Raw genomic sequence first — 24,656 nt, forward strand, 5'->3', positions numbered from 1 at the left:
TATTTTCATGTACGTAAAGATGGCTGGTTTGATGCTGGTTGGTCCACAAATTTGAATTTGAACAAAGGAGGTAGACAAATCCAGTGTTTGTAATAGCGATTTAGCGACGGTTTTTGTCTATAATTAAATACATTATTGCTGACATCTGCATGAGTCAAGGCTTATATTAAATGGACCATATGTTCTAACGAATTAAAATTAAAAACCTAACTAGCTGTTTTCTTTCCATATTTTTAAATATTTCCCCAACGGTTAGGGATATTCTTTGTTACTGGCATGTATTTCCTCACCAATCAGATTTTTATTTTTAAAAAAATAAACTTTAAATTAATATTTTATAGTATATTATTCAAAAAATATATATTAAAAATCATTATTTTAATAAATTTTTAAACAAAAGTATTATCTCCATGAACGAAAACAACTTGACTGGCACTTCTTCGATGCTTATCATGGTGTTAGCTCCAGTCTTTCTGGGCCATGTTTTTCCTCTCCCTTGAATCGAAATTACATGAAAAAGGATGAAATGGTCGGATCCCTTTGTCGCCACACAATGAAAAGGTTGATCTCGTTGTTTTTTGTGGAGATGCTTCGTTTTATTTTCCCATCAAAGCTGAATCGAAACCTGTATATTCTCAAAAAGAAGGAAGCCACGATGGTCCCAGGAGTTGCTTCTGCAATTATTTCTGGTGGAGCAACACTAGATAAACGCTATGCATGGCCAGGTCTAGATTCAATCTTCTTGGATGGTGTTGGATTGTCATTTCTTATTTGCTTTAATATCAATGATTATTCAATGAGATTGGATCATCGGAGAATTGCTGCAGCGATGGTTCAAAACCCAACACAGCCACCAAACTATCCATGAAAACAGCCACTGAAAACCTCCCAATCCATACCGGAAAGATCAAAACCATAGTTTTAAAATTTAATGTGGTTGATTCAGGTAAAGCCCGGATCATGGTTTAGGGAATCGACCTAAATTTTTTAAAAGAATAAAAAAGATGGATATGGTTATAAATGGCCGGTTTGAGTTGTCAATGATCTAAAAATGAACTAGGGTTGTTTATAATGATGCATGGATTTTGATTGTTAATCTCAATCTAGATACTTTAAATCAACTTTTTACAGATTAATTTTTTCTTTTTCTTTTTTTATTTCAATGATATATGGGTCAAGATTGATTTTACATATCATATGGTTTAACCCAAAATCACATCTCTGCTATCACCTTTAGGGTAAGAATGAAAAGAGTTAAATCACTAATTGTTTTGGTATAACTATGAAATATGAGGGTGTATATTTACAAATTTTCTTATGGGTATATCGGCTAACGCATAAAATGTTGAAATAAATATTTACACATTAAAAAGAGTTGGTTTAAAAGTATAAAAATATTATTTTTAATATGTTTATTTGTTTTATATAAAAATAATATATTCGAGATATAACTAAACCCTCTAAACATATGAAAGAATAAAAAAAAAAAAGAATCATGTTTGTTCTTTTGTATTCTATATATACAATAACATGTTTATTGCACTTGAAGCATCATAATAAAACATTATTACTGTTAATGAAACAATTATAGTTTAAATTAAACAATTATAAATGATAAAATTAATTATAAAAATTAAAGAAATAAATCTAAAAGCAAATTAATATCACTAACATATTAAATATCAAGTCTCATATTTTAATGTTATAAATATCAATATAAACACATTATAAAGCCTTATAGAAAAGCTCATGTATACACCATTTCTTTCACTTATTAATTCAAAAGACACTGTTGTTGCTAAGTGGAGCATAACTAGACAGAGGGAGGAAATTGAAACTAAAGTGAAAATTGTGAGAGCTTATTGAAACAAACCAAGATTTTGAAGTGAAAGTGAAAAATTTAATGGAAGCTTGCCCCCATCAAGCAAATTAAAGTAAGAATTCATAAACTATTACATCGTTTTTGGTCGGAGCCTTAGATGATGCAATCCATAAACTGTAAGCTCCTCTCTTCTTTAATGGAAGCCATGGTATCTGAACCATCAGGAAGCTATTCTCTGAAGGCACTTGCTCTGTCAATTTTCAGGGTATAATGTGTCTGAAGCTTTGCATGATTTGTTCTTCACAACTCAAGCTTGTTTGCATAACTTGAATTCGAGAATTAACCATGTGATCCAAACTCCTTTTCAGGTTTGATAGCCATGGGTAGCAATAAGATTTTCTTACCGCTCCAGATTTCTTCATAAAACCCTTGTTTGCTGGGAACAGGGGCCAATGTCGTTGGTTCTCTTTGATGGTGACATGAGTGGACCATTCGATGGACCAGGCTGCCTGGTAGGAAAATGATGGCTTGTCTTAAGGTTTTTGGAGATGCAACGACCTGTCATTTCCCATTGACACTAAATAAGTGACAACAGATCCACCACTTGTGGCTAGTTTATAATCCCACAAGGGACACCTTAACCTCTTCCCTTTGTTTAATAATGTCTACCCGAAAAAAACGACAACGCAACCTCTTTTGTTTCTATTTCCTATGGACTGGCTTCTGATAAAACCATGGGACAGTTTCTCCGTCGAGCTCGGTATAGCCAAGGAATATAAGGGTGGTTGTGGCTCAATGGGTTGGAAGATTATGGCAAGAAGAATTACAAGGATTTTTTCAAATTAAGATTAAAAGAGAAAAAAAAAAAGAAAAGATTTTCTTTATTTGGGGCTTCCAATAAATAAAATAAACTTACAGAACTATACTTATTTTTTTAAAGCAATATCTCAAGTTTAAATCTTATGAATGGAGTATACTATTGATGGATATTGATGAAAGAGTTTTACTTTTTAATGGACCGAGCTGACTCTAAGATATTGAATTTAGATAAAACAAAAAAAAAAAAAAAACCTAAAAAAAAGGATTCCATGGGAAAATGCTAAGGATCTTGTGTAAGCATCATCTCATCCAAGACTAGCTTCTTACGATGCATATAAATATTTCCAAGATCGCGTATAAAGAAGGGATGCTACACATCATGCACATTCATCTTGATTTGTAAAGAATGCCTCCAAATGCTCATAAGCAAGATAGATATTATACATGTAATTACATGCCACCTCACATGAAAGGTGAAATGATGTACATTGATCCACACTCTCATTGATGATCGTCAAAAAGAAATATCTAGCTATTCCAGATTGCTAAAGCTGAGGCCATCCCATGAGAGCAAAGAATCCGCATAAGTATCAATCCAGTAAGATTCAGAAGAACTCTCTTGTAAGACATACTCATCCATTGATCTTGATAAACATGAATCGGATTGCAGGTCAGTGAGCGAGGGAAAAGTTGACCACCCTGCATCAGAATCTTCTCTCAAAGCTTTACTGGTATTGTGGCCAGAGCAAGAATGGTCGTTGTCAAGCCTAGTTTCTACCTTTGAGACTGGATTTTCTAGTAAATTCTGGTCTACGTTAATGTTGCCCCCTACTTCTTTCATAGCTGCAAATGCGCTTTCTTTTGCATCGCAGCTGGTCTCAGCCTGCTCAATCGGTGGCTCGTGGCCTTGTGGGTCTAGACCAAGGAGCTTTAGCTTCTTCTTAATTCTCGTGTTCCAATGGTTCTTGATCTCATTATCTGTACGGCCTGGGAAAAATGCAGCAATCTTGGACCACCTGTGTTTTTAAAAAGAAGTGATATCAATATTGTATTTAAGAGAACATGAATTAATTCATCGGGAAGCTATATCTCCTGATCATTACTCACTTGAAAAACAAAGAAAAACGAACACAGAAATTAAGTAAGATGTTACAATAGCATGCAGAACCTGTTGCCCAAACGTGAATGAAGCTCAACCAGGTGATCTTCTTCGGCTTCTGAAAATGCACCTCTCTTGAGATCAGGCCTCAAATAATTCATCCACCTTAATCTACAACTCTTCCCGCACCTCAGCAAGCCTAGATATGTACTTCCGATCGAGTTGTGTTAATTTCGATTATAGTAAATGTAAGGAAAACTAATGAATCATGACCTTGACAAATGTACCTGCAAGTTTAGGAACATGTCGCCAGCATTTTATCCCATTACTGAGGATGAAGTTCATGAGCTTTTGATCCTCTTCGACACTCCATGTGCCTCTCTTCAATCCAACCTTGTCACAGCAAGGTCTCCTTCCCATCGCACTTGCAGTGGACAATAAAGCTACAAGAACATACCACTGCAAGGGAGTTTGATCAATGAAGAGAATGCAGGGCCATAGCCCATAAGCCTGTTATATATAAAGTCAAGCCAAGAACACAAGGACACCACGAAGAATTAGTTTACTAATTACTTTATGAAACCAATGATTCGAGTTAGTAAAAACAATCTTAACAAACAATTGCAAGTGTCTGACACCTAATTACCATTATTAGAATAATAGATAGGTCTTGAGAGAAAGCAGACTGCGGCAAAGGGATTCAAACCGACGTGTGGGTCATTGCCATTTTAATAATTTTTTTCATCGGCACGCTAAGCACTTATCGAGTCTCTGATTAAAAAAGAAATGCATTGCCATGTATGAAAGATTCCTGCTGGCTCTTCTTTTTGCTTGTCCAGCTTCATATATGGGGCGCAACTCTCCTTTCACCCACTCGAGGGCATGTCTTCCACGTTACAATTTTCTAGGAAATGCTAGCCTTTGCAGCCCCACTTCTTTTCCACGACGAACACACACACACACACACGCACGCACACATGTTTGTTTGTTTCGCTGTGATCTTGTTTTGTTCACGTTTGATTCTGGTACACTGTCTCTCTCACTTTGTTGATAAAATTAAGAAAAAGTTTATACGAGGTTAATTAATTGTATGCTTCATCCCTTTACTGTTAACAATTTCTCAATGCGGTGGTTCTTCTTTTATTTTTATTACGTCCACCCCTACATTGATAGCGATGGACTTAATAAAAAAAAATAAAAATAAAAGGATAATCATGGGAAGAACTAAACCTTCATGAGTACTTTAACTATTTTTAACATTTTGGACTCTAATATCTTTGTCTTTTAGGTATATAAAAGTCAGGACCCATCATATTCCCATCAAATATTAATATAAATAAAAAAAAATTATTTTTTATTAAATGTTATCAGGATATATAATATTACATTCCAACACTTCTCTTCACAAAAAAACTAAATTTATGGGTTATAAATACACTGTAAAACCTCCATAATAAAGGTTCATAATTTTCATTCTCTGTTGCATGTATATTTTCAAAGCATCTTTCTTTAGAATATTATTGTATTTTTTCTTTCTAAAAAGATATTTATTTAAGTATCAAATAGTCTCCACCTTTATCAAATATGATTTTTTATCAATACCAGCCACAAGTCATCTTGACCTAATAAACACCTAGTATAAGTTATCAACTATCTTGACTAGATAAAATAGATGAAATTACTAAAATCAATCAATTAATCGATTATCCAACCCGAAAACCTTATATCTAGACTAGTTGAATTTTTGAGATTTCATCAAATTGCTTTTTTGACATAATAATATTATGGTTTCTTAAACTTTAAAAATTATAGTTTGAAAATGGAAAATAGAATCTATAAACCTTAAGGAATAGATATTAATTTACTGTAAAGAAAATTGTACAAAATTCTAAAAATCTTTAGCTCGTAAATTTTATTAAAAAAAAAAACATATCAATTATTTATATAAAGGTAAAATTGACATAGCAAAACAATCCAAAACTCTGTGTGTGTGTGTGTGTGTGTGTGTGTGTGTGTGTGTGTGTGTGTGTGTGACACTAACTAAGAATTTAACTGAAACAGCAAAAATAATATTCTTAATCCTAATTTGAGGGTCTTCCTCACCTCTCAGCTGGTTGCATATCTAAATTAATTAACCCTTTATATATAAAACTAGTTTTACAAAACCTCTAATCAATTTTGGTCGGATAAAAGTTACGGGTTTTTTGTGGTAGACTCCATGTTTGGCTAGTTCAAGCTTCCTTGAGGGCCTTGTCTCGCCTATCTACTCTATAAACACATCCGCGCAACGCTTCAACTATTTTCTCCCTTATTTGCATGTCAAATTGATCTCCCATGTCATATTCCAGTAAATTTAACCCGATGGAGGGTTACCTTTCTGTGTTACCCTTGAAAAACTACAGTACTCAAGTAAACCTTATACGTAAATTCATATAGTTCTTCAGCTGTGTAGGTCAGAAAATGAAACAGTAGAGAAGAGGCAATATGAAAATGCAATGCCTTAGAGGCTCCTCTGCACGCTCAAAGACTTACAGTCACCTGTGTCTCTATGCACACATAACGCCTTAAAAATTGTCAATGTGCTAGCTTGGGCGCCACATATCAACACAGGTCATATATAGCAATTTTCTGGAGGAATATCAGGGTTTCTAAGAACAACTTACATTTCTGCTAAAAGTTTATAAATTCTCCAGTAATTCACTTCCTCCTTTCCTGTAAGTAACTAGATCACCAACTGACAGCAGGACAGAGAATGTTTCGAGGTTGATACAGTTCTTGGGTTAGTGGCTTGGTTTTTTCTCGTTTGCTGAGCTATTTATCTAATATATTTGAATTTATTATCTTTACGAGATTTTTCGAACAATTCACGGAATGAGTTATGTAAATTTATTAAAGATATGGAGAAAAATTGAAGAACATCTGCAAACCAATTGATAACAGTAAGATGAGTAACACAGAGAAGGCGGGCTTTTCCAGCCCAAATAGCATCTAGCCTATACAGCCTACAACAAGCATTATTATGATAACGACAAAAAAAAAAAAAAAAAGGTTTGGATCATCCTCACTCACACTTGCATGTCAATCTTGTCACTAAAACTTATCCTTCAAGCCCCCACATACCTACATGGTCGTTAGATATATTGATTGAATTTATCATGGTAGATTTGATCTTTAGATATTATTAGTTTGTTTTTTAAATTTAAAATTTATTTTTTAAATATTACTAGTTTAAATTTTATAAATTTTAAAATTATAGAAAACTTACATGATCGTTAACTTTAAAATTTAAAAAATTAATTAAGTTACGCATAAACTACTACAGACACCCACGTTAACTATATATATATATATTTTGTTTGAAAAGATAAATTTTTAAGAAAAACTTATAAATTATAAATTTTTTTTTAATTAAAATTGTATGTAAAACTATGAAATATATTAATTAACTAAGTATTTTTAAGATTACAGAACGAACAAAATTGAATTTTAACTCCACGCTGCACATTTCAGAATAGATCCAAGGAGGAGACTCCTCCTATCTCTCTCTCTGTCTCCGACTCTCCACGCCACCAAATCTCTCGTATTTATCTCATCAAACCTATTATCTATGGATAAGCCTCTACTTTTAACTGATGTGAGTGTTCTTACAATTCCACCTCAGCTTTGAAATAATTCAATTATTATTATATGTCAGTGTTGAGTTTCGGCATCAGAGCTTAGGATGACTTCCTCCATAAGACACGTAGCTACGGACGGCGACGGAAGGACAGCCCACAGATTTTTAAGCCAATCAGCGGTTCCATCTAAAACCTAAAAAGTTGCCCTACCTGCCAATTCCCTTTAATAAAAAATAAAAAAATCATGAAAGTTTCTGGTACAGCTTTCCAATTGTTTTTTTTTAAATATTATATAAAAGAATCTAAAAAACCCTATTTTAATATATTTTTTAAATAAAAAATTATTTTTAAAAATATCTTCCACTGCACCAGTCCACGTAAATCTAAACTCAGCATTCCCGCTCGATCCATGTCTGCACCCTTTAGAGCTGAGAGATTAATTTTTTTCTGGTTTACTTTTTAGTCCCTAAGTTTTGGGAAAGTTGTTTTGGTCCTTATAACTAATATGTTATCACAAATAAGTCCTCAAACTAGATTTTTTATCCTCCTGGTTTTGGCAATCAAACGTATTTAGAGATATATATATAAAATTGATATAAACAATTGTTTCTAATGCAAAATTGGCTCTGCCGAAATAGTTTAGGAGCAGTTTTGACTTTAGAGGTTGGCCCTATTTTATTTTTTATTTTTTATTTTTTTATTTTATTTAGAGATATAAAGCCAAATGAGTGAGGTCCTTGGGTTAGCGGCTTGCCTTTACACATCACATCACATGTGCTTCCCCAGTAAAGTACTGAAAGATACTTTATAAAAATATTTTTTTATTTAAAAATATATTAAAATATTTTTTTAAAAATTTTAATATTAATGTATTAAAATTATTGAAAAATACTAAAAATATATATTATAAATTTCTTTTATAAACATTAATATTAATGTATTTTTTATTAATATATTAAAATCATAACAAAACACAAGGAAAAAAATATTAACTTAATATTTTTTTCAAAATAAATGCATTTTTAAAATGTATTCAAATGCAATTAATAACACAATACAAAACATGCATTTTATTTAGGTAATGTTTGAGATTACAGTAGTGGTTATTTTTTAAAGTTTTTTTTATTTAAAATAATATCAAAATAATATTTTTATTTTGATATTAATATATTAAAATGACAAAAAAAACACTGGAAAAAAATATTCACCTCATATTTTTTTCAAAATAAATATATTTTTTAAACCTATTCAAATGCAATTAATAACACAATACGTAAAAAAGCATTTTATTTAGATAATGTTTGAGATTATAGTAACGGTTATTTTTAAAGTATTTTTTATTTGAAATTACATTAAAATAAATTTTTTTATATCAATACATTAAAATAATATATTATAAAAATTTAAAAAATAAAAAAGTTTTTATATTACATATGCTCAATAGTTTTTTTAATTAAAATCTCAATACTTAGTTTTTTTTATAGAATCTATGCAAAGTTATGTCCGAACATTTTACACAGTTTCAACCGTATCTTACAGCACTACCAGACAACCCTTTGCCTGATACGGGCAGCCGGATTTGGAGTTGTGTTGCTTGCTGGAGGGCAGTAGTATCAAACTGACGAAGTAGCTGTCTGTTTCACGGCAGCTTCTCTTTATTGTCATCACATACACAGACTCTTCGACCAACAACAGCGATTGATTTTACCCTCCCACTCATCTTCCTCCATTCATTTATATATACTACAAGTTTCCCGATATTTTCCAACTCTCTCCCCGACAGCGACAGCACCACTAGTAGTAGTGCTGTTTGCTTTGCTCTTGTCTCCCCTTCACTCGCTGCTCTTCTGCTAGGGAATTCTCACAAGACACGGACTTACGTTGGCTTGGCTTTAACTTGGTTCTACTGATCTGAAATCTGTGTGTTCTCTTTCTCTGCCTGGTCTCAAAAATCCTAAAACAAAATCCCACATGGGATTGGGGCTGATTGGCAAAGCAAGTTGGATAAAGAAGAAGACTTTCAAGCCCCAACAATCAATATGGAATCACAATTGGCTCGAATTCAGCAATCCCTCAATGCCAGGTACTCTCTCTGGGTGCGAGAAGCTCTCGATGAATTGCATCACAATTTCACCATCACTGACCCCACCATTTCGGGTCACCCTATAGTGTTTGCAAGCCCTGGGTTCCTTAAAATGTCGGGTTTTTCGAGAGAGCAAGTGGTGGGGAACAACGGCAGGATATTTCAAGGCCCCAAGACTAACAGAAAAACAGTTATGGAGATCCGGGAGGCAATTCGCGAGGAGAGGGCGGTGCGGGTTCGTTTGTTGAATTATCGGAAAGATGGGACGCCCTTTTGGATGTTGTTTCAGATGAGCCCTGTTTTTAGCAAGGAGGATGGCGGCGTCGTTCATTTCATTGGGGTTCAGGTGCCTATACGGAGAAACAAAAAATTAACTGATGATGGGGCTGATGCTGCTTGTAACGAGATTGCTTTTGGTTCCTGCAGGAGAGAGGTTTGCTCTGATTCTTTGGTGGAATTGACACGAGTTTTGGCATTGGATACGGATACCAATTGTAAAGGTTTGTTTTTGTGCTATTCATTTCAGTTTTATGAAGGTGATTTTCCACAGATTTGGTCTGTTAGTCTTGTTTTTGTGCAATTCATTTCAGTTTTATGAAGATGATTTTCCTCAGTTTTCGTCTGCGAGTCTTGTTTCTTGGACTTTAAGGCTTTGCACTGCTTGGGCTCTATAGTTTCTTTTAGCTTTGCCGTTACTGCAATTTTGATTAATAATCATCGTTCTTATTTCTTGCCCTGCAATATTCTTGTTCAGGTTACCTAGCTTCCTGACTTGGTTCTAATCCGGACTCTTCTCACTAGTAACTTCTGGTTCTGGCTTGGCTAACATTTTTTTAGTCTCGATTTATAGGAGTAAAGATTGAAGAGTCATGCGAGGCAAGCGAACTAGAGAAGCAAAGAGCTGCAACTGCCATTAATAAAATCTTGTCCGTGCTAACCCGCTATAGTGAGTCAACTGGCAGAATGGTGTGTGGAAAAAGGTGCAGCTTACCGGCGGCTGGCCTCATTAATTCATCTTTAAATATATCTCTTGGTAGAATCAAGCAAAGCTTTGTATTGTGAGTTGTTGCAAATTCCTAATACGTCTATGAGTAGGAAATGTCTAAATGAAGATTTCTAATCTCTTTGTTTGTGTTCCTGCGCAGGATAGATCCACACTTGCCTAACATGCCTGTAGTTTACGCAAGTGATGCCTTCTTAAAACTGACAGGTTCTCAAATTTTATGAGATCCATATTTATGACATGCACGCGCATCATGTTTCAAGCATAAAAATCTGAACAACGCAGGTCATGCAGGCACTTACGTCGCTTCTTTCCTTCTATAGGTTATGATAGACATGAAGTGTTAGGACGTGATTGGAATTTTCTCAATGGAGTTGATACAGATTCCTCAATTTTGCTTCAGGTATGAACTTCTTTCGTATACTTGATGACATGGAATAGAGGTTCCTAATATAAGCTTGGCAACAGGAGAAGGGTTGGAGAAACATATGCCTGTATTAGCAAAGCCATCTGTACAAGAGCGTGTACATGGGTATATATAATCCAGGATGTGAAACATATGAGGAAAGAAAATGATCCTAAATAATTACATATTATCTCACAATGAAACTAGGCTGGATACCAGCTAAGATCTTACTCTTAACAGTGTATTGACTGAAAAGTTTTCATTTTGCAAACTGTTCTCCAGATACAGGAAAGCATTCAGGTTGAGCAACCATGCACAGTATGTATCTTAAATTACAGGTTCGCACTTGACTATTCTTTCAATGTGTTTGGGAGGAACTGAATTTTGTTGATTGGTTCTAACTACTAGTTTTTCTTCTTCAATAATAGGAAAGACAAGAGTACATTTTGGAATCTTCTTCACATGTCACCTGTTCGTAATGCTACTGGCAAGGTACTTTTACATGAACAATTCAACCGATCTCTTGTAATCTTTCTTGATGTATGCATATACAAATATTACTAAGATATGGTGAACTTAACTCAAAATTCTTTTGATCAAGCTTAGTCCTAACATATCTTACTTTCTCTAAAGAAGACCTATCACCTTATTCCTTATTCTTCCTCAAGTCACTGGCTGTCTTTAGACCTGCTGATGGGAATTAATCTAGCATCAAGTAGAGGAAAAGAAAAAAAGAAGAAGAAAAACAGTATGTCTAGTAAAAGCAGGTTGAAATAAGCACTTAGCATGCAACATAGATTGATGCTTGTATGGTATTCCTAACCCCGCTCTACCAGCTGACTGTATCTCCAAGCTCTTTGAGAATCTTTTTATGTTTTATTTGTGCCTGCAATACCTTAAAACTAGATATGTATGCATTTTACCTCCAACTGGAATCTTACTCCACTGAATCCATCCTCTCTCCTAGTTTTATGACTAAGCAGGATCTAAGTTTCTGTCTTTATGGTAGTAGAGGAGATGTACTATAGATGATAACCTGTAAAAAGAATTTTTTTTCAGAATCACTAACAGTTATCACAATATATATCTTGTGGGTACAGCCTGGCTCTTGCGAATTTTAGATCATGATTCTTGGTTATATGGTTAGGTCTTGAACATGGTGAAAAATAGAAGGGCATCAAATAGTAGATCAAGTTAGAGGAAAACAATGGAAAAGATAGGCTCAGACAACTGTTTCATAAATGATCGCTTCCTTTGCTAAAGGAAACTATAATCTTTTTTGGAAAATTGAATTCGTTCTAGATTTCAAGTTGTCGATAAATACTCTGGCCATGTTTTTGACCCACTTGCATTGATTGGGTTTTCGTGCATTTTTGTTTCATATCTGATTCATAGTTAATGGCAAAATTGCGCAATCCAGCAGATGCCAGAGCAAAATTTGAATATCGAATGCTAAGTTTGTAGGCCTGTTTTCTAGGTGTAAAGTTCAAAAGGCTACAAGTGTGAGCTACTTATGCATACTAGTTTCTTGCAAGCTGGAAATGGTAGTTAAGGTTGCCCAACTTGTAATTGATTAGCAAACAGAGTGAGGAATATTTCTTGGACTGCAGATAATTGTCACCTCCGTTTTGTTTTCTTCATATTATGAATGGCAGAGCCTGCATGATCTAGGTCATTCTTCATTCTTGTTTTGCCTAGTTCTTTATTTTGTTTGTTTTTCCCCCGCTTCCATCAATCAGTATCCAAGCTTTAGAAGACCAAAAACCTGAACGCTTCATGCAATATCTATCTCACTGTGCTTATCGATGTTCAGATAGCATGCTTTGTGGGTGTTCAGATGGAAGAAAAATGTAAGAGCCAGGACAGACGTGGGCTGAGTCCTGAGATTAGGCAGCTTGGTGCTGTTGGTGCAGTCAAGGTAGCTGTAAGGAGCTTATCGATAGGTGCTAGCTGCTCCAGTTCATCAGATGGTTTCAATAATCTTTGAAGCTGATTGTTACATGGTCCATCTTTTTTAGTTTATAATTCCGTGTGAAGCTAGCTGTATAGAATGAAATTAGGGCAATAACTTGAGGCACTGGTGGACGTTTTTGGATATATGCAAATGGTTCCTTTATGTGAAAGATATCTTGAAAAGTCCATCAGTTGCGGACATGGTGATCAGAGTTATGGACACTTCTAATCCAACAATTATGTTCTTTTAACAAGAAGGTTCAACGCCTTCAACTCGCTCCCTAGAACCTTCTCCGATTCAGAAAGATCTGGCGCAGAGTCTATTCCTAAAAGATCTGAATTCAGTCGCTGATTGCAATACTCGATGCTGCTTTAATGCTGTCTTCTGTATCTCCTTCTCGTCTTAGCAGAGAGAGAAGGGAGAACAGAGGCGATTCAATGGCGGAGCTGGGACAATATTTTTAGGGGGGGCTGATTACAAACTCAAAATATGATCACAAAATTACAATATACAACTTAATAATTGAAAAATCTGAACACAAATTATTGAATAAGAATAGTTTTTTTTGGGTAGATAAAAAGGCTTAAAATCATAAGAAAAAGATTTGTTCAAGTGAATAATGAAAAAAATGCTCGATATATAAAAAAGTTCCATCCAATTTCACATAGAACAAAACTATCAGTTTTCTTTCTTGTATTGAAGTTAGGTACCCAGAAAAGATGGTTAAGCTTGGAAAATAGGCAGCAGATATAGAGCAGTCAAATTACGTTCTTTTGAATCTACTATGTAGGGTTTTTTTTTTTTTTTTTACTGTGCTTGCGAAATATCAAATATGCATTAACTGTGGCTCTCATCATCCAGGTCATCTGCTGATACACAGACATGATCAATAGACAAAATGACCTGCCAATCAGTAGCTATTATTCTGCAATATTGCCTAATTTAGTCGTGATGATCTGCTTGCACAGCTATAAAATGCTCAGCAGAACTGGTACAGGGCATGCTATCTTAAATTACTAATTAAACAACCTTGCACCAACACAATCGATGTGGACAACATACCATTACCAGCTAGGCACCAGCTAGGCAATATCTGCATCTTAAGTGCAGGAAGCTTGCACAAACGTAACTGGACTCGCATGTGTAACCTCGGATACGATCCAAAGAGAGTACTACGAGAATTCATCAAATTTCCAATCATCCTATGTGCACAGCATATGTATTAGCATTGCATGTAGAGCTAAACAAAAGAATGTTCCTCGTTCTTTTGATTCTTTGAATAAAAAAAAGATGAAGGCGTGATAGATACAAGAAAGAGTAGAAAACACTCAACCTTACTCTCCCAAGAGAACAGTCCTGCTATGGCCACACACTAGAGAAAACTGAGAAGCGAAAACACTGGCACGTTGAGTTTTCAGCGCTAAGCAATTGAGGAAGGTTCGGTGAGAACCAATAGCATTTAGAACCCGTTTGGTTACATGTTAGTGTTCACATTTCTTTAAAAACACACTGAAAAGATGTTTGGTTAAGATTGTGTGATAAATAAAAAATATGGATCCTACTATTTAAATGGGGCAGGATCATAATTTTTTAGAAACAATAAAATATTGATTTTTTTCAAGTTTCAACATGTGGTTGAACATTCTAGAGATAAGTAATGTGGAATTATCAAAAACACACACTGTTCTTGTTCGATTCTCATTTCTCTTCTCATCTTGTTCTTCCATTTGCATTGATTTCTCTTCCCATTAGCCCTAATTGCGCACAACAACTCCACTAACCATTACTGTTGCAGAACCCAAAACATTCTTGTTCGGTTCTCATTGCTCTTCTCATTCTCAATCTTGTTCTTCTATTTGCATTGATTTCCCTTTCCATCAACCCTAATTGCGTACAACAACTCCACTAACCATTATTATTGCAGAATCCAAAACATTCTTGTTCGGTTCTCATTTCTCTTCTCATTCTCAATTTTGTTCTTCCATTTGCATTGATTTCCCTTCCCATCAGCCCTAATTGCGCACAATTATAAATTATTGCTCTAATATGTTTAGGTCTATTTGTAAAAATTTATTGGTTGTAATGTTACTTCATTAATATTATGAATTAAATCCTTTTAGGTAATTATACAATAAAATGAAATTGAATTATAATTTGTAACCAAACATATTAAATAATTTTTTTTCAACTTCAATTTTAACCACAGTTTTAACCAAACATATATTTTTTCAGACCAACCTTAATTAAAAGCACTTTTTATGAAACTATTTTTTCAAACCACAACCGTAACAACTACCGTAATATCAAAAACACTCTTAAGGACGACAGCAGAATAGAATGATAGAAATCAAAAGCTGCATTCCCGTTCAAGCAGAGTAATGATAGTAGCAACTTTAAGACACTGTCCATAGCAGTATACACTCAGAAAACTTGTGCTAGATACAAGAGAGGGCCCAGCAGTTTTAAAAAAATTCTGGTAACACAAGAAATGAAGTTCGAAAGGAAGCAATGCTTAGGAATGTGTTTTGCGATGAAAACACCACCAGAGTTTGATTTGTGATGCAGAACTGGAAGGAGCACAGAACAAGGTAACTCCAAAGACAGCAGGAAGGAAACAGCGTACAGAGATAATAACAAAGCCCTATGAGCATCTTCAGAGACAGAGAAGGCCAACAAATACAGGAAGACAAGAGGCGTGGCAAGAAACTGGTATCAAGGTATCACTGCAGTGCTACTGTTTACAGCAAGCAGCCTGCAAATGGGCTGGAAAAGTAATGTTCCTGGTATATCTATGAATAAAATTCTCATCAATATCCAAGCGAGTCCTACACTCAGACAAACAATGACTTTACAATAAGAGAGAAAACCCCTTTTCCTAAATACAGAACTTGAGAAATGGAATAGAGCCAGAAGTTAATCCTCAGTATACAACAATGCTGCTTATCTCCAGGGGGGAAAAAGAAAAGGGATAGGAAAAGAAGCAGAAGATCATAAAGAAGATGACCCCGTATCTATTGAACAGCTCTTTCCCCTTCCAGCTCACTTTCTTCTTTTCAGCTCCATTCAATAAGAAAACTCATGGCCTCGGAGTGATATGTACTTCTTGACCCATATAGAGACATCCTCTGCACATACCCGGGCCTGTGGTGTTTGGAGAAGCACGTCAAGAGTAGCAAACTCATGCACACCATCCTTATAATCAAGAAGAGGTGCATCTACATTAACTTTCCGTAGTTCTTCTGAGTAGGCAATGGCTCGATCTCTCATAAAGTCATGCTCTGCCACAACTGTTAGAGTCGGGGGCATGCACTTAAGAGGTGGCTGCCTCCCAGCAATAAGAGGATTAGCAGCTGGGTGATCTAGGTTGAACTCTTCCTTAGGTAGAAAGAGTTTCCATGCCAACATGCACATGGTCTTATCATAGAAATATGAGCTTGCAAGCTTAATCTCAGAATGGGTGGGAGTGCTTCCGATAAAGAAAGGAAACATCAAGATTTGTGCCACCACCTTAACTGGATCCAATCGCTTCCCAGCCTCTACAGCCTCTCTTGCCACATAATCTGCTATGTTTGCACCAGAGCTCACCCCAAGTAATACACATCTGCTCTGGTACCAATACAAAGTCAGGGGAGACCATTTCATTAAAACAGAAGGAAAAGGACAGGCCTTGAAAAAATTTAAAGTGACCAAAACGAAGAGAGAACAGACAACAATGTGCACATATAATGATGGTGATATAATTAGAACCATGTAGCCAGAGTGATTTTCCTGAACCAGCATGATTGTGAACAACTTAAATTTGGTATAAAGATGGATTCGTCTAACAAACGACAATCAAATAGCTTCAAGAAACTCTTCTTACAATGAGAATGATACGACAAGCATCATCACGAGTTTTCGGTTCTTGGGGAAATCCTGCCAAAAACACTTGAAAAATTTACATGTATTTCAGGTACAGAAGTAATATAGCCACTGGATCCATCCAATTGGGCCAATACCATGTAATTTTCCCCTCTTCAATAAAATCAGATCCCCGTTGTACAACATACTCCAATTTACAAATTAGATCTACATTGTATCATGGAGCTATTTACAATTGATGGCATGAGATCTTTTAACAATGCTATAATTAGATCACTCTCTCCTGTAAAATTCGCAATTCTCTTTAGCAATTTAACAAAACCACATCCGCTGTTCCGATTTCGTGTTGCCATACTCTCAAGCAACAAAACAATGCATAAAAAATATATGGATTAATAATTAATTAAATTAAATTCAAAGCATACCCATTTGCACACAATGCTTAATAGACAAGCAAACTCAATCTCCATAGGGTGAGAAAACAACAAAAAGAGTACCTGGAAGTATCTCCATGAGCAGCCAACCAGGGCTCGACCATGGAAGCCCCAAAGCTATCAAATATATGGCTTTGAGCACCCAATCTCCCACAAACAGCCAAATTAGCCTGCTTTGCTAACCAATTCAAAACCTTGAAACCATCTTCGAAAGCCCCAGGATACTTGGTCTCTGGTGCCAATCGATACCCAACAGCCACGACAATCACATCACACAATTTGGCTATTCTCCTGCAAAACGCATCGTTTCCTGCCGACTCATTGCTCCCGCTGACAAACCCGCCTCCGTGAAACTGCAACATCACCGGCAACTTCCGGTGAGATTTTCCTTCCGCCGGAGAATACCCACCGTAATTGGTAATTTGATAGGTTGAAGACAATGAGGAGGTGACAGCTGTATCGGGAAGGAAGATCCGGAGAGATAGAGAAGAGAAGGGGTCGACATGTATGTCTTTGGTGGCGACACCGTCGGAAAATGATGGGTTACTAGCTGCGATGGATTCGCTGGGCCGAGAAGTTATGCCAAATGGGTTGGGTTTGGTGGATTCAGGGGTTTCGATGAGGCTTTGTAGGAGGTGTTTTTGTTGATATTTGAAGATGACACTGTATAGTTTTACAATTAAGTTGGGCATCTCTACAGAGAGAGGAGAACGCCGGGATCTGGTTTTGCTGCTGATTAATGAAGATGGAGTTGAGGAGGATGATGAGGTTGTTGGGAGAAGGGGACAAATGAATTTAAAGTCCTTCAAAGTTTGTTTTTATTTCTTTCAGTCCTTAAAGCTTACTCAATTTATCTATTGAGTCCATCTCATAAAAGTTATAATTATAATTTTAAAACAAGTTATATGATGGAAGGATCTGTCCAAAATTTCTTTTAAAAAAATATAAAACAACAATGTTTTAATTTTAAAAAAATTAATATATTTATATTTTAATTAATTTAAATAACAATTATTAACATAACATCATACAAACTATAAATTAAATTTTTATATGCACTTGGAAGAAGATTGTTAATTTTAATATGCTCTCTAAAATTTCCTTTAATTTTAAAAAAACCTTTTTTATGAAAAAATTTTAAAATAATTTTCTTATAAAAATAAAAACAAAAACAAAAACATTGAAATAAAAACATACATATATATATATATATACACATATATATATATATATATATATATATATATATATATATATATATATATATATATTAGTATTGTGTTTGCTTGCTATTTACTCTCCGGATCTTGCAAAACACAAATAATGTGAATAATTTATATTTTTTATTAATATCTGTATAGTGGATGGTTCTTGTACTTCTTTCACGCTGATCATCATACCAACACGCAAGAAAGAAAGAAAGAAAGCTTCCAATAAAGATGGCGCCATTCAAGAACCATATATCCAAGCATTCTGACATTGAAAAATCAGGTGGTTTAATCGGTGGAATTACTGGTTTGGAGGGCAGCACCGTCTCGAGATATCACGGTGTTTTTAAAAATTTTAATTTTTTATTTAAATTTATTTTTAATTTTTAAATTGTTTTAATATGCTATATTAAAATTTTAATTTAAACTCATCCACTGACCACCGATCCTTGAGAATATGAGTGCAGAATCACGGGGAAATTTTTTTGAACCAGAGAGTTCACGACCTTTACAGCCAGGCCGCCGATCCTTTATCTCTTGATGTTCCCACTTGGCTAAATTAAGGGCCTGCAATGAAGTTTTCTTCAAGGATGATGAATGAAAAAAAGCCTATTCCTTAGCATCTCTACAGCATGAAGCAAGGAAGATCCTGCATAGTTTTGTTAGTGATTGAAAATTGCTAGGACCCAGGGGCGGAGTCTCCATATTATAGGCAGAAGATTTACATTAATGGAGTCTTGATCTAAAAGCAAAATACATGGGGCTTTCATTTACCCCAATTGGTTGCGATCCTTTCCATCTCTGAATCACTGAGATTTCCATAAAATCTTATGAGATCAGAACCCTATTTTATGCGTTTACATCCTCAGAAATGGGAGCCTAATGTTGGCCCGTGGATGCATCTATTTCTATATAGATGATTGAAAGCTGTTTCTAAAGACGACATGGTAGAAGCAAGCTCAATAAAACAAAATGGCGGACTCCATTTGGCATTCTTCAAAGTCCCAGCATAACTTTGTTCCATGCCTTCAAGATGGATTAAAATATAGGTAAAAGCATTGCTAATCAAATCACAGTTACTGTGTATGTGGCATAGGCTATAAAATGCATCTGCTAAACTGCTCAAGGAAACTCTGCTGTATAAACTAACATATATCATTCAAATATGTTGACACAGTAAGAAGCTCCATTGGCACCAGCAAGGAAATATATGCATCTGCATCCTTGCCAGGCAATGTAGGCACAGCTGCGGCGCAACCAGGGTTGCACCACTCCCACTTTTCCAGACGGGCACTAATGCAGGCTATGCTGGATTCATGCATGAAACCTCAAACAGATCAAACAGAACTAAGGTGAAAATTTATGCCCATTCATTTCAATCCTACATGTACAATATTATGAATATCGAAAATGGAAACAAGAACAGAAGAAAGTCCCTGATATATTTAATGGAAAAAATTCCATTGAAAAATTTAAAAAGCCTACACTATCAGACAAGCACTCAGATAATTTACAAGAAAAGAAGAACAAACCCTTCCTCCCAGGTCCTAAATAATCAACTAATTAGGCTAACCAGCTGGAAGCTCTTGCTGCTACTTGAATATATTAAGCAGCTCTTTCCTCTCCTAACCTCTCCATTCTTTTTCTATCGTTTTGGCTTGTATTTAATTAATAAGAAAACTCATGACCTTTAAGGGATATATACTTTTTGACCCATATAGTTACATCCTCAGCACATACCCGAGCCTGTGGTGTATTGAGAAGCACGTCAAGTGTAGCGAACTCATGCACAGTATCCTTATAATCAAGAACAGGTGCGTCCACGTTAACTTTTCGCAGTTCCTCTGAGTAAGAAATGGCCCGGTCTCTCATAAAATCATGCTCTGCCACAATTGTTAGTGTTGGTGGCATGTACTTCAGAGGCGGCTGTCTTCCGGCAGTCAAAGGGTTGGCAGCGGGGTGATCCAGGCTGAATTGTTCCTTGGGTAGGAAAAGTTTCCATGCCAGCTTGCACATAGCCTTATCGTAGAAGTATGAGTTTGCCAGTTTAACCTCAGAATGTGTGGGAGTGCTTCCAATGAAGAAAGGAAACATGAGGACTTGCGCCACCACCTTGACAGGATCCAATAACTTTCCAGCCTCCACAGCCCTTCGTGCCAAATAATCTGCTATGTTCGCACCAGAGCTCACCCCAAGCAATACACATCTGTTCTGATATCAATACCAAGTCAGGGAAGACCACTTCATTAAAACAGAAGGAAAAAAAAGATATTGAAAAATCTTAATGTCACCAAATTGAATTATAGCTATATGTATTTTTGTAACTTTTGGACAATCTTTTACCAGGTTTCTAGAACAGAACCAACTCATAATTGATAAGTTAATCAACAAAAACAAATTGATGAGTAAATTAAACTTAAAATCAATGTGATTTTTTTCATGTTAATTATATGCTTGATGAACAGAACAGGCAAGTTAATCCAAGTGGATACCTGGAAGGATCTCCATGAGCAGCTAACCAAGGCTCGACCATGGAAGCACCAAAGCTATCAAAAATATGGCTTTGAGAATCCAATCTTCCACAAGCAGCCAAATTAGCCTGTTTTGCTAACCAATTAAGAACCTTGAACCCATCTTCAAAAGCCCCCGGATACTTGGTCTCTGGTGCCAATCTGTACCCAACAGCCACAACAATAACATCACACAGTTTGGCGATTCTCCTACAGAAAGCATCGTTTCCTAACGATTCATTGCTGCCGCTCACAAACCCGCCACCGTGAAACTGCAGCATCACAGGCAACTTCCGGTGAAATTTACCCGGGGGAGGCAAATAGCCGCCGTAATCATGGGTTGAAGGCAACGGGGAGGTGATAGCTGTGTCAGGTAGGAAAATGCGGAGGGAAAGAGAAGAGATGGGGTCGACATGGATGTCTTTGGTGGCTACACCGTCAGTAAAGGAAGGGTTGCTAGCGGCGATGGATTCGTGGGGTCGGGACGATACGCCAAATGAGTTGGTAGGTTTCTGATCAGTGAGAGAAGATAGAGAAAGGCTTTGTAAGAGGTGTTTTTGTTGATATTTGAAGAAGACACTGTAGAGTTTCACGATCAAGTTTGGCATCTTTATTACTGTAGAGAGAGAGAGAGAGAGATAAGAAGAGGATTTAGGTGGAGACTCCCTTCGGCCACCAAGGAAAGGATTGAAAGAGTTTTTACAAGTATTTCATTTTTTTATTTTCATGGAGCTCACGCCGCCATTGATGATGTGGGAAAGAAAGAGGAGAGAAGAATTCAATTCAAGATTTATGCATTTTCAAAGCGTGTGAGAGACTAGAGGACATGAGAAGGGTCAGAGAGACAGAAGCTTCTGCCTTGATACAGTTTCAGGTTAGGAGAGCAGGTGGTTACCTTGACTGCCTCCATTTGAGATTATAAAAAAAAAAAAAAAAAGTTCGTGTTTTTCATTGGTTGGTTGTGCATTCTTGGCCGCTTGTGTTAGAGGTTTTGTTCTACACGCAGGCGTTTAGATGTCTTTTAAAAGCATTTATATTTTCAAAAAGCATATATATTTTTAATAATTTAATTTATTAATATTAAAAATAAAAAAAATTACTTTTACAAAGTAATATCTTCTGTTTTTTAGAGGTTTTAAAAATACATTTTACTTTAAAAAAATCAATTTGGTATTTTTCAATAATTTTAATGTTTTAATGTTAAAAAAATTAAAAAATATATTTTAATATATTTTTAAAAAACATAACACTGCCCAATACTAAACACGCAAACTAACGCTAAATGCAAGTTCGTTTTCGCAGCAAAAACAGTGTTTTAAAAAAACTTAAAATATTTTTTATTTAAAATTAATTTATTTAAAGTTTTAAATTATTTTGATATACTAATATTAAAAAAATTAAAAAAATAATATTATTATGGCAGCGTTTGGGAACGCGGCTGCGGCTGCGTTTCCAAAAAATTTTAATTTTTTTTTTGTTAAAATTTAATATGGTTTATATGTTTTGGATCGTTTTAATGTACTGATGTCAAAAATAATTTTTAAAAAATAAAAAAATATCATTGACATACATTTTAACACAAAAAATTATTTAAAAAGCACTCACAGCCACACTACCAAACACACTATATAATATATTAAAAAAAGAAGCGACTTCGTTTGTTTTTTGCAGCTGCATGCAGAACCAAAGAGTCCCGGGAACAAAGCAATTGTGCTAGTTGGAATTTTATTTTGGATTTTTCAATCAATGAGGGCAAAAAGCTGCTATCTTTTTTGTTTATTTGGTGGGCCATAGATAGGATCCTGACAATTAGTGTTGGGAAAGACATGCTGGCGGGTCAAGGCGGGCAAAATTCGACACGCAATCAAGTCCTTATCAGCAACAGTGGCCGGATAAAGTATTATTTATTAAATTAAATTAAATTAAGGACCTATTCTGAATTCTTTTAATAAAGTATTTGTTTTTTAATGCTTCATTTTGTCCTATGTTATTATTTTGTTTAAGATAATGATATATAAAGTATTTATATTTTGTGGTTTTTTTAGACCCTTCACTGATTTTTGTTTTTCATTTAAGCAACTATACTTGTAAAAATTAATTAATTAATAGAGTACTTTTATTTTTATGTTGTTACCACATGGCAATAAACTTTTTAAATAAACTATATTGGTATTATTTTATATTCGATCTTATTTGAAGATAATAACATTTAAAATACTTATAATTTAAACACCGGATGAATAAAGATATAAAGCCTATTTAATTTTGCATTTTAAAAATAGTTTTTTTAAAAATAAATTTTTTATTTTTTTCTTTACTTTAAATTAATTAATTTTTAGTGTTTTCATATTATTTTGATGTACTGATGTCAAAAATAATTTTATAAACATAAAAAAATATTATTTTAATGCATTTCCAAGTAAAAAATACATTGAAAAGCAATTGCTATTATAAATACAAACACCCCATAATTAAATTCAAGGAATTATATAATTTAATAACATAAATGGAATTGTCAAGGAATATGAGGGTGTGTGTGTCAATTCTGGACAAGTAAATTAAAATAATCAATGCATGCAACGAGGATATACTAAAAATATTATTTTTATATAATAAAATAAAAGCTTCGGGAGATATTTAAGGAAAGAAAATGGATTTATAAAACAAAAGGAATCCTGGGATACCCGGTCATTAAAAAAATTAAAAATCTAAAATTTTAATATTTTTAAGAAATAAGAAATTGAGATTCTCAAAACAAAATCTAGCAAATAAAGTTTTTTAAAAATTTTAAGGAATTAATAAATAAGTATTTTTATAAAATAAATAAAAAAAGTCTTGAATATATTTATGAAATAAAAATAATTTCTAAATAACTCTGCTATTAAGTTTTTAAAAAGAAGTTAACAAATAAGTCCTGCTGGGCTAATTAATGTTTTAGAAAGTCTTGGATCCACTTTCAAGCTCTTAGAGGACACAGATGGGCTTGTTTAAAGCCCAAAATGGGCTAAGAAGGACAGGGCGGGCTAGAGAGCAGAGGCTAGAGCGGTAGCAAATATCTCGGAACACTGGGGGCAAATGGAAAAACCCGAATAGTCCCTTTGTTTCGATTAATATAGCAAAAATGCCCTTGTGAGAAGGATTTGTAAAGTTCTGCTTGGCAAAATTTAATCAACCCAGCCCAGTTAGAATTCAATTAAATGGTAAGATGAATATCAAAATAAGAGTTTCGAAAATATTAAACAAATAAAAAAAATCAAAATCTCTTAAGAAATAAAAAGTTTCAAAAAAAATTAGCGTATGAAAATATAATAATTTTTAGGGGAAAAAACTAAATATATAGAATTTTAGTTAATTAAAAAATCCAGAAAAATCACTCTGAAAATTCTTAGCAGTTGATTTTTTGAAAATATTTTAAAATAATTAAGAAAAAAACACTCTGAAATTCATAAACTATAAAGTTCTGAAACAATCAAGAATTCCAAAACTTTGGTGATTTGATCGAAACCCTCTCCGTATTTAAAAAAAAAACAAAATATTATAAAAACATATTTTTATGTCTAAAATACCCTCGTACCAACAATGTCCTTGTATGTTCAATTTTAGTTTTCACTGCATCCCTTTTATGCGTTAGGCTGCGGATTAAATAGATATTTTTTAAAACAAAAAAATATTTTTTCAGTAAAAAAAATTAAATAGAGACATAACTTGTGGTGACTTGATCTACATGATGGATTCAAAGGTAAATTAGATTGTTAATAAAAATACAGTTTAACTTGTAAAAATTTAAAATAATTTTTTTTATAAAAAAAATATTGAGATGAAAATATATTGAATTGATTT

The 24,656-nt window shown here is 34.4% G+C and overlaps 4 protein-coding genes across 7 annotated transcripts; 1 reads left to right on the forward strand and 3 right to left on the reverse strand.

Moving 5' to 3' along the window:
- Positions 1 to 3,033: 3,033 nt before the first annotated feature.
- On the reverse strand, positions 3,034 to 4,642 carry LOC133705985 (transcription factor MYB8-like). Its single transcript, XM_062131471.1, has 4 exons — positions 4,387 to 4,642; positions 4,028 to 4,250; positions 3,810 to 3,939; positions 3,034 to 3,657 (listed from the first exon to the last, which is right to left on the reverse strand). The coding sequence occupies exons 1-4, from the start codon at positions 4,387 to 4,389 to the stop codon at positions 3,174 to 3,176; spliced, it is 840 nt and encodes a 279-aa protein (XP_061987455.1). The 5' UTR covers positions 4,390 to 4,642; the 3' UTR covers positions 3,034 to 3,173.
- Positions 4,643 to 8,900: 4,258 nt separating this feature from the next.
- LOC133705965 (protein TWIN LOV 1-like) lies at positions 8,901 to 12,972 on the forward strand. 4 transcript variants are annotated; one of them, XM_062131427.1, is made up of 8 exons: positions 8,903 to 9,440; positions 9,527 to 9,940; positions 10,291 to 10,498; positions 10,586 to 10,650; positions 10,767 to 10,846; positions 11,132 to 11,187; positions 11,278 to 11,341; positions 12,663 to 12,972. In XM_062131427.1, the coding sequence occupies exons 1-8, from the start codon at positions 9,329 to 9,331 to the stop codon at positions 12,834 to 12,836; spliced, it is 1,173 nt and encodes a 390-aa protein (XP_061987411.1). In that variant the 5' UTR covers positions 8,903 to 9,328; the 3' UTR covers positions 12,837 to 12,972. The 4 variants fall into 4 exon arrangements, with proteins under 4 accessions (XP_061987413.1, XP_061987411.1, XP_061987414.1 ...); XM_062131429.1 differs by having other exon boundaries at positions 8,901 to 9,940; positions 12,687 to 12,972; XM_062131430.1 differs by having other exon boundaries at positions 8,904 to 9,940; positions 10,291 to 10,420.
- A 2,527-nt stretch (positions 12,973 to 15,499) lies between these two features.
- Positions 15,500 to 17,873, reverse strand: LOC133705951 (probable carboxylesterase 11). Its single transcript, XM_062131410.1, has 2 exons — positions 17,162 to 17,873; positions 15,500 to 16,404 (listed from the first exon to the last, which is right to left on the reverse strand). Exons 1-2 carry the CDS (start codon positions 17,788 to 17,790, stop codon positions 15,867 to 15,869), a joined length of 1,167 nt encoding a protein of 388 aa, XP_061987394.1. The 5' UTR covers positions 17,791 to 17,873; the 3' UTR covers positions 15,500 to 15,866.
- A 1,781-nt stretch (positions 17,874 to 19,654) lies between these two features.
- On the reverse strand, positions 19,655 to 21,730 carry LOC133704702 (probable carboxylesterase 16). The gene is made up of 2 exons (XM_062129626.1): positions 20,799 to 21,730; positions 19,655 to 20,512 (listed from the first exon to the last, which is right to left on the reverse strand). The coding sequence occupies exons 1-2, from the start codon at positions 21,422 to 21,424 to the stop codon at positions 19,975 to 19,977; spliced, it is 1,164 nt and encodes a 387-aa protein (XP_061985610.1). The 5' UTR covers positions 21,425 to 21,730; the 3' UTR covers positions 19,655 to 19,974.
- Between the last annotated feature and the right edge of the window lie 2,926 nt (positions 21,731 to 24,656).

This window comes from Populus nigra, chromosome 10, assembly GCF_951802175.1.
Source record: "Populus nigra chromosome 10, ddPopNigr1.1, whole genome shotgun sequence".
Taxonomy (NCBI): domain Eukaryota; kingdom Viridiplantae; phylum Streptophyta; class Magnoliopsida; order Malpighiales; family Salicaceae; genus Populus; species Populus nigra.

Excerpts from the sequence above, each read along its gene's own strand:
- LOC133704702 (XM_062129626.1), bottom strand. The coding sequence starts at position 21,424 with ATGCCAAACTTGATCGTGAAACTCTACAGTGTCTTCTTCAAATATCAA. Across the intron at positions 20,513-20,798 it reads GCTCATGGAGATCCTTCCAG|ATGTGTATTGCTTGGGGTGA; the intron begins GTATCCACTTGG and ends ATATCAGAACAG.
- LOC133705965 (XM_062131426.1), top strand. The coding sequence starts at position 9,397 with ATGGAATCACAATTGGCTCGAATTCAGCAATCCCTCAATGCCAGGTAC. Across the intron at positions 9,941-10,290 it reads TACGGATACCAATTGTAAAG|GAGTAAAGATTGAAGAGTCA; the intron begins GTTTGTTTTTGT and ends CTCGATTTATAG. Across the intron at positions 11,188-11,277 it reads GTATGTATCTTAAATTACAG|GAAAGACAAGAGTACATTTT; the intron begins GTTCGCACTTGA and ends CTTCAATAATAG.
- LOC133705951 (XM_062131410.1), bottom strand. The coding sequence starts at position 17,790 with ATGCCCAACTTAATTGTAAAACTATACAGTGTCATCTTCAAATATCAA. Across the intron at positions 16,405-17,161 it reads GCTCATGGAGATACTTCCAG|ATGTGTATTACTTGGGGTGA; the intron begins GTACTCTTTTTG and ends GTACCAGAGCAG.
- LOC133705985 (XM_062131471.1), bottom strand. Across the intron at positions 3,940-4,027 it reads ACATGTTCCTAAACTTGCAG|GCTTGCTGAGGTGCGGGAAG; the intron begins GTACATTTGTCA and ends GTACATATCTAG. Across the intron at positions 3,658-3,809 it reads CATTCACGTTTGGGCAACAG|GTGGTCCAAGATTGCTGCAT; the intron begins GTTCTGCATGCT and ends TTAAAAACACAG.